Genomic DNA, 8,301 nt, shown 5'->3' with positions numbered 1-8,301 from the left:
ACATATCTTCACATACCTCACACATCTAAATATCGATAGACCTCATGGAACCTGTTGTAGCGCCCAATGAAAATGCAAGCAGTTGAAGGCAATGTTTTGGTATGTTTAGAAGACAGAAGTAAAAGCGGATGTCAGTTGAACCTAATATACGAATGACTGTCTCTCTGGCCGTTTGTCGCTTTGACTGCCGCCCTAAAAGCGCTTTAAATAAACAAACTAATAGCGAAAATCACGAAGCAATAGGCATGGTAATAGCTTAGCGGTATAGTTAGAGCGAGCGAGAGAGCGGCCCAGAGCGAAAGGGACAGCGAGCGACCGAGCGACCTGTCTGCTACTGTCTTCTGCAGGTCTATGGCAACCGGGGCCAACAATTTGCTACATGTGTGTGTGTATAACCCGAATAAACAAACTAATAAAACATGCCCATGCCCTTTGGTAGACCAAAACCAAAACGGAAAAAAAGGAGAAAAATATAAATAAAAAATAGCTCAAAGACTGAAGCAGCGAGAAGCAGCGAGGAGCTCCGCACAGGAGCAGCAGCAACAGCAGCAGCAGCAGCAAAAGCAAATCGCGTTCTAATTGAAAACAAAATTTCATAGAGAGAAAGCATTAAAATAAAATACAAAATTAGATAACAGGAGAAGCAAACGAGAACGAGAAACACTTTCAGTCGACATCGAGTTCGTTTGGCCAATCGACTGCAAGGATTTGCTCTGGCAGGATAAGTAGACGGCGATTATGCAACGCAGCTGGCTGCTTTGTTAAGAGTTGGAAAACATAATCATAATGTCCCTGCCTGTTGACGAATCGTTTGTGAACGAACAGCGATTATGAAACACAAACGTGGAAGTCAAGGCGCAGAGCAGCAGGACGACAGGAGCAGCTGGTCCTGGAGCTGGAGCTGGAACGGGAGCAGGAGCAGGCGCTGGAGGAGCTGCGGCGGCTGCAGCGGCTACAATTGCCAGGCGACGCACATTGATGTCAATGGCACAATGTCACGGTAGATCTATGCTAATCGATGAGCCAATTGAGCCACAGCAGCTACAACAACAACAACTACAGCAACAGCAACAACAACAACAACAAGTGCAACAAAACTATTTACCTCAAACATCTTTGCTGAAAATCGAACCGTTTGTTCCTAGCTTAAATCAACGTCTGCGCCGGCGTCCCATCGGTCGCTCCCACAGCACCCTCAGCCACAATGCCATACAGAAGCGTGTGGCAGCTGCTACCACCACTCAACCGCCCGCAGAGCTGCTGGTGGGCCACGGCCAGTCGCAGCAGCAGCTGAAGCGCAGCTATGCCGCAGCCGCTCAGCTGCGCAGCCAGCAGCGGCTGCAACGCGGCACCATCACGCGTCAACGATCCAAGTCCACCTCCTCGTCGGCTGCCTCCAACAGCTGTCGGCCGGCGACGACGGCAACCACTGCCGCGGCTGTTGGCGCCGTGGTCAGTGCTGCCACGCCCCACACTCTGGTGGGCAGCACGGGTGGCACGCTGGTGAGTGGTGCGATTGTCACCCCACAGCCGAACGGCATCTGTCGCATCCAGCGGCTGGCCAAGGAGCGCGAGGAGCTGCCCGATCGCATCAATTACGATCGCAGGGGTCTAACTGCCATACCCATATTCGAGAACGAGCCCAACCTGCGGCTTCTCTCGCTGCAGCACAATCTGATCAACACTTTTCACATACCCAAGGAGCTGCCAGTGGTGCCAGCGCAGCAGCAGCAGCCGACGCCGCGGGAGAACCAGCCAAGCAATCAGAGTAAGTGCAGAGCTCTAGGTAATTGAATCCTCCTCCTAAAACCGCGTCTCTTTAGCCACAAACAACAAGGGTCAAGCGGAGCAGCGATCTGGTCGGCGAGGCCAACCAGGTGGACCTGGTGGACCCGCCCATTCGCGTCTCACACGAGCCTTGAGCACTGTCAGCAACACCCAGAATGCCTCACGTCTGTCGCCCAAGTCGGGCAGCCCGTGCTCCGGCAGTCCGCTGACTGCCCAGGCGCTGGCCATCAATGGACCGCAGCGCGCCAAGTTGACCAAGCGCGGCTTCAATTATGGCCAGGCGCAGCTGACGCCGCCGCCAGCGCTGCGGCTGCGACACGGCCTGGAGAAGTCGAAGAGCTTCGTGTCGAACAGCCTGCAGGCCATGAAGCACCAGCATCAGTTGATGCAGCGACGCCAGCTGCTGAAGGCGCAGGCACTGCTGGCGGGCAGCCAACAGCTGCAGAGCTGCGAGGAGAGCAGCAGCGCCTTGAACAACAGCACTCTCTCGCTCATAGGCGGCGAGGAGGAGGAGCCTGTGAGCATCGCCTCCAGCGCGCAGCTCGAGCTGAGCATTAAGAACAAGCAGTTGAGTCTGAGTGCCAGCTATGGCATCATCTTCCACCAGCTGGTCTTCCTCGACCTCTACGACAACCAGATCGAACGCATCGCCAATCTGGATGGGCTGCCTGTGCTCTCGGTGCTGCTGCTTGGCAAGAATCGCATCACGGATATCGGCGGCCTGGCCTCGCTGAAGGGGACGCTGCGCGTCCTAGATCTGCACGGCAATAAGCTAACCACCCTGGGCAGCCGAATCAACTGCCTCCATCTGCTGAAATCCCTCAATCTGGCTGGCAATCAAATCAGGCAAATCAATCAGCAGGACTTCCAGGGTCTGCGCAGCCTGCGTGAGTTGAACTTGAAGCGGAACAAGCTGCGGCGCATCAATGGCTTTCAGCACTTGGTGGCGCTGGAGCGGCTCTGGCTGTGCCACAACGAGCTGCACAAGGTGGACGACATGGCGAGCATAGCGCGTGCCGCTCGCCTCCTGGAGGTGACCATCGAAAACAATCCGGTGTCGCTGGCCGGTGATTGTGTTTCCTTCCTGGTCTCGCATTTGCCTTTGCTGCAATCGCTCAGCCAGATGCCCATCACGGAGCAAGTGCGTCGCTCGGCGCTCGCTTGGCGACAGCACAAGGAGCAGGCCCAGGCGACGCATGGCAGCTCCGATGCCTATCACAGCAGTCGCCGGGAGGAGGTCATCTCGAATGCGCGCACCAATTGGGAGCTGTTGAGGTCGCAGCAAACGCTGGGCCGGCCCAAGGGCAAGCTGACCAGCGAGCTGGCCAAGATCAATGAATCGAATGAGGCAGCTGTCTCTGAGGAGCCGGAACCGGAACCAGAGCCGGAGCAGCCACAGGTGCAGCCTCGCGACGAGCTGGCCGAGCTGCAGGCGCTGTTCAAGCTGCCACTTATAGCGGCGCAGAAACCCAAACTGGAAGAGGAGGATGCCTCCTCGGAGGCCTCTAGTCTGGGGCCCAATGTGGACTCCTCTTCGAGCTGTTACAGCACGGACAATGAGGATCCAGGCAGACAGCAGAAATCGGCCATCGACGAAAACTCCAATAAGCTACTCAGTCCAACAACTCCTGCTCCTGCCTCGCCTCAGCCACGGCCTGGGACACCTTCGTCGCCGGCTGATGGCGAACGTCTTGCTTCGCCCACGCCTCCCTCGGTAATACTGACGCCCCATGCCTCAAGCACATCTGTCAGCGCTGCCACGCCCCCGCCCACGTCCACACAGACGCCAACGCCTCCGCCCTCAACAGCAACATTGCCGCTGCCTGCCTCCTCCGCCTCCAGCGCAGCTGCCACTCGTCCGGGCAGCAGCAAGCAACGTCTGCGCCAGACGCCCATCTCGCAGCAGCAGCTGGGCCTACAATTGAATCGAGGTGCCAATCCCAGCAGCTGCAGGCGTTACATGACTGGCAGCCTGGTGCGCGCGCAGACCATCAGCAGCAGCAGCGCCAGCAACAGCAGCAGCTCCAACAGCGCAGGACGCGCGAAGCAGAGCAACAACAGCTCGAATCAGACGGGCAGCAACGTTGTCTCGCTGCCACAGAGCAAGGCGGGCACAGCAGCTCCGACTGCAGCAGCCACGCCCACAGCCTCGAGCACGCCCACACCGAGCACTGCCATAACGGTATCGAAGCCCAGCGCCGCGGAGCGGGAGCGAGAGCAGGGCGGCGATTACCTCATCGAGATCTGTGGCCGATATCTGAATATCTATGGCCAGGGCGCGCTGCGCTTCATCGACAAGCAATGGAATCCATCCAAGGCGAACGATGTGCACACGCTCAACTTTAGCTACATCAATTTCAATAGCATTGTCTGCATGCTGGGCAGGATTAAGATACGGTTTCCGCATGCCGAGCATTTCGTTTTCAGGGAGACGAACATCAGTTCGCTAGGTCAGTTGAATGCGCTGGCCGAGCTGCAGGGATTGACTTCGCTGGTCATCGATGTCGAAGGCAATAACATAACGAGTAAGCCAGCCTGGAGAGCTTATGCCATCTACAGACTCTCGCACTGGGGCCTGAAGCAGCTCAATGGCCAGGAGGTCACTGAGGCGGAGACAGAGGCGGCGAATGCCATGTATGCGGGCCTGTCCAATTTGGTGCTCTGGTCCATGCCGGAGGGCATGTTGCAGCCGCTGCTGGCCCGCCTGCGTCTCGACGAGAGCTGCACGGCCAGCAAGCTGTCTCCCAAGGAGTGGCTGCAGCGCCCGGAAAACAAATCTCTACGCCTTGTAGTCGGCAAGGAGGCTCTGCAATGGAAGAAGACAACTGCCACGACGACGACGACGACCACTGGTGGTGATGGTGGTATGATTGCCATGGCACCTAGTGTCAGGGATCGAGGTAGACAGCACTTTGCGCTAATCCTGGAGAACACCTGCAACGCCGTCGAGAAACTGCACAAGCTGGAGACGCTCTGGCCCAGCATGTTGTTGGATATAGTTCGGAACACGCTGCTCGACTATTCACAACTGGATGTCTATGTACGGAATCTAATGGCAGAGCTGATGAAGTGAGTCCTTAGAGAACTGGGTAGAGGTGGCAAACCAGGAATCCTCACTAGAACATTGCCTGTGTAGACTTACAACGCTTCTTTAGTGGAGAATCAGTAAACGTAATTCCTATGATCCTAGGCATTTATCCAACTCGTGACGGGCAACAAGCCTGCATATAGTCCAATTTTTATATATATTTAACATTAAACTTAAACAATAATAATAATAAAACAAAAATTAAACAAATAGTTACTAATATTTCGATATATATGACGGACAAATGGATATAGTTCAGTAATTTAAATTAGATTTTTATGATTGTTCTTTCTTCGTCTATTAAATATATCCTTAGTTAATTAGGATTTCCTCTGCAAGAGTATAAAGTGGCTTGCCTCTAGCACCCTTACATTAAAGCTTGTTCAACCCATGCAAATGCCATACCATATATACATATATCGTAACCCTATCGAAACCTTAGCTAAACAATTAATTAACCTAAACAATATCGCTGACTACTTGGCCTCCGCTTTGTCCTCATCGTTGCTGTTCTTCGCCGACTTTTGGGCCTTTGGCAGTTTTTCTACATAAATGTTGAGGATGGCTTCGATGCCCGGATAGAGAACAAAATTTGTGGTGCGTATTTTCTTGTCAATCAGATAGGATGTCACCGAGTCCGTATTGAAGGCAATGTCCATGGCATCGCTGTGATTAATCTTGTCTAGCTGATTGCGTGCGACCTTAATCACACAATTCTCAAACGCGTTGATTTTGATGCTGAGATCGAGTTGGTAGGCGGCATCCACGTCGGGCCAGTGCTGTGCCAGCACATCCTCTGTCCACTGCAGCTCCTCACTCTCCGCATTCAGGCGACCCGGTATGGAGACAAACTTCGACCACAGCTCGGAGGCAAAGTGCGGCGCCATGGGAGCCAGCATGATGATCTGTGCAGCCAAAGCGCGCTCAAACTGTTTGCCCAGGCGTTGAATGTGCTTGGGTGTGCGCTGGAGAAATGGAGAAGAAGCTGATTAGTCAAGTATAGTGGGAGTAATTCAACCTACTCTTAAGGAATTCGTTAATCCCTGCATTTTGGATATGGCCACGCTCAGCTGATGCGCGTGGCGATAGTTAAAGGTGGCACCTTTCACATAGAAATTGCGGGCATCAAAGAGCTTTGCATCCTCGGCCAGAAATGCTTCGCTGGATGTGTCCACTGGCTCATCTGGCTGTTGCTCCTCGCGAGCTGCCTTAAAGTCGTCCAAGGTTAGCCACAAGCGCTTTTGCCAGTTGAGTATGCCAGGAAAAGCTGAAAAATAATTAAATTTAGATATATTAAATGTAAATTTATACAAAAATACGACTCACTGGCGCTCGACCAGTTGCGATGTGATGTGGGGGCCACGTCTGCAAGAATAATCAGCCTGGCTGTATCCGTGCCGTACTCATTGAAGATATCATCTGGCTCGACGCCATTCAGCTTGGACTTGGACATCTTCTCCCAGCTCATGACCACAGGCTCCTTGGTGGCCTTCAGCAGCGCTTGATTCTTTTTGGCATTCACAATCTCCACCTCCGACTCGCGTACATATCGACCGCTACCCTTGACTCTATAGGAACGCGACATGACCATGCCCTGAACAAGCAGGCGAGAGAAAGGCTCCGAGGTGGGGGACAGCCCGCAGCTGTGCAGGAAGTGATTCATGAACCGGGCATAGTAAAGATGCAGCACAGCATGTTCTTTGCCGCCTATATACAGGTCCACAGGCATGAAATCGTTCGCCAGCTTGGCATCAAAGATCTCATTAGGATTATGCGCATCCAGATAGCGCAGATAGTACCAAGAGCTGTCCACAAAAGTGTCCATCGTATCAGTTTCCCGCTGCGCCCCGGATTGCCCACATTTTGGACAGTCGCAGAGCAGCGAATCCTTGCCAGCATCACGCGGAGGCAGTGAAACGGGCAACTGTTCCTCCGGCACGGGCACAGCTCCGCATTTGGAACAGTGTACAATGGGTATGGGTGTGCCCCAGTAGCGTTGCCGTGAGATGAGCCAATCCTGCAGCTTGGAGGAAACGCGATAGCCACCAACATTTAGTCGACTTGCTGCCTGTAGCACCTCTTTGCGCAGCTGCTCCCAGTTGCCCGGGTTAATATGTTCCTCATCTTTGTTAGTGATGCAGAAGGCCAGGCCCAGGCTGTCCCACAGCTCACGGTCCTCGGCGCGGAAGGTGGGCGCGGCTAAGTAGACATCACAATCCGCTGGGAAAGCAGCCTCATCATTGAAGACCACCGGGATCGTAGTCTCCGCAAATGGATTCTCCACGCTCAACTGTTCCGCATTGCTTAGCTTCTTTAGGTAATGCTTATTGCGCAGCACGAGGAATGCATGTGGATCCTTGAGATGCTCCGGATTAGGCGTCCAAACGCGCAGCAGATTCGAGGCAGAAGTTGGCAGTGTAAAGGCATAGCCATTGCACTCCCCAATCCAATGGCGCTGCAGATTTATAATATCTCGCCAATCGCGCAGTGTGGGATCATCGAGGCCGTCGAGCAGCTGCTTGGCGTACGCGGTTGTGCGTATGAACCACTGCTTCAACAGTTTCTTCTCCACCTTGGCACCGGAGCGCCAGGAGCAGCCATTGGCATCCACCTGCTCATCAGCAAGAACTGTTTTGTCCACTGGATCCCAGTTGACCAGAGCCTCGTTTTGATAGGCCAGCCCTCGTTTGTGCAGCATGAGAAACAAGCTCTGCGTCCACTTGTAGTACTCGGGACTGCTGGACGACAGCTCGTGTGCCCAGTCGAAGGAGCAGCCCAGTCGTTCCAATTGTTGCTTCATTTGTGCGATATTCTTTTTGGTCCATTCAGCTGGCGCAACGCCTCGTTCATTGGCCGCATTCTCGGCGGGCAGACCAAATGAATCCCAGCCAATGGGCTGGAAGACATTCTTTCCGCACATCCGCTGAAATCGAGCAACTGCATCGCTGATCGTATAAACGCGCACGTGCCCCATGTGCAAGTTGCCCGAGGGATAGGGAAACATAGACAGCACATAGTACTTATTTTGTACATCTTTAGTATTAAAATGAATGTTGTTCATATGCGTATTCCAGTGCTTCTCAATGCGATGTTTCAGCTCACTTGTCAGCTCCAATTGCTAAAATAAAAACACTTTGTTTATTTGCTTTAAATTGTATATGCCGGCATACCTCACTGCCCGTGCAGCTTTGCGTTAATAGTCGACGGCACCAGTTCAATTTAATGCCACGCAAAATGTGGCTGTGCCTCAGAGCTTGCATTTTGTCTGTTTTAATTGATAAAGTTACACATAAACAGCAACTAGTTGTGCCGAAAGTATTAAATAACAAATTGAACTACGATGGGCAGAGTAAACAGCTGATTGACTCTACAGCGCTGCCATATCGCTGTAGGTACACTGCTTTACACGCGCACATTTTGGCGGG

At 53.2% G+C, this 8,301-nt stretch overlaps 2 protein-coding genes across 2 annotated transcripts; one reads left to right on the top strand and one right to left on the bottom strand.

The window, feature by feature from the left end:
• LOC108651366 (uncharacterized) lies at nucleotides 1–5,077 on the top strand. The gene is made up of 2 exons (XM_018100991.2): nucleotides 1–1,768; nucleotides 1,824–5,077. The coding sequence occupies exons 1-2, from the start codon at nucleotides 979–981 to the stop codon at nucleotides 4,859–4,861; spliced, it is 3,828 nt and encodes a 1,275-aa protein (XP_017956480.1). The 5' UTR covers nucleotides 1–978; the 3' UTR covers nucleotides 4,862–5,077.
• Nucleotides 5,078–5,310: 233 nt separating this feature from the next.
• On the bottom strand, nucleotides 5,311–8,264 carry LeuRS-m (Leucyl-tRNA synthetase, mitochondrial). The gene is made up of 4 exons (XM_018100993.3): nucleotides 8,047–8,264; nucleotides 6,203–7,994; nucleotides 5,899–6,143; nucleotides 5,311–5,841 (listed from the first exon to the last, which is right to left on the bottom strand). Exons 1-4 carry the CDS (start codon nucleotides 8,134–8,136, stop codon nucleotides 5,353–5,355), a joined length of 2,616 nt encoding a protein of 871 aa, XP_017956482.1. The 5' UTR covers nucleotides 8,137–8,264; the 3' UTR covers nucleotides 5,311–5,352.
• Nucleotides 8,265–8,301: the final 37 nt, after the last annotated feature.

The sequence above is a fragment of the Drosophila navojoa genome, chromosome 4 (genome assembly GCF_054131105.1).
Source record: "Drosophila navojoa isolate 15081-1374.11 chromosome 4, UAZ_NAV_1.0, whole genome shotgun sequence".
Taxonomy (NCBI): Eukaryota; Metazoa; Arthropoda; class Insecta; order Diptera; family Drosophilidae; genus Drosophila; species Drosophila navojoa.
Note: the sequence above shows the minus strand (reverse complement) of the source record. Positions and strands in the feature narration are given on the sequence as shown.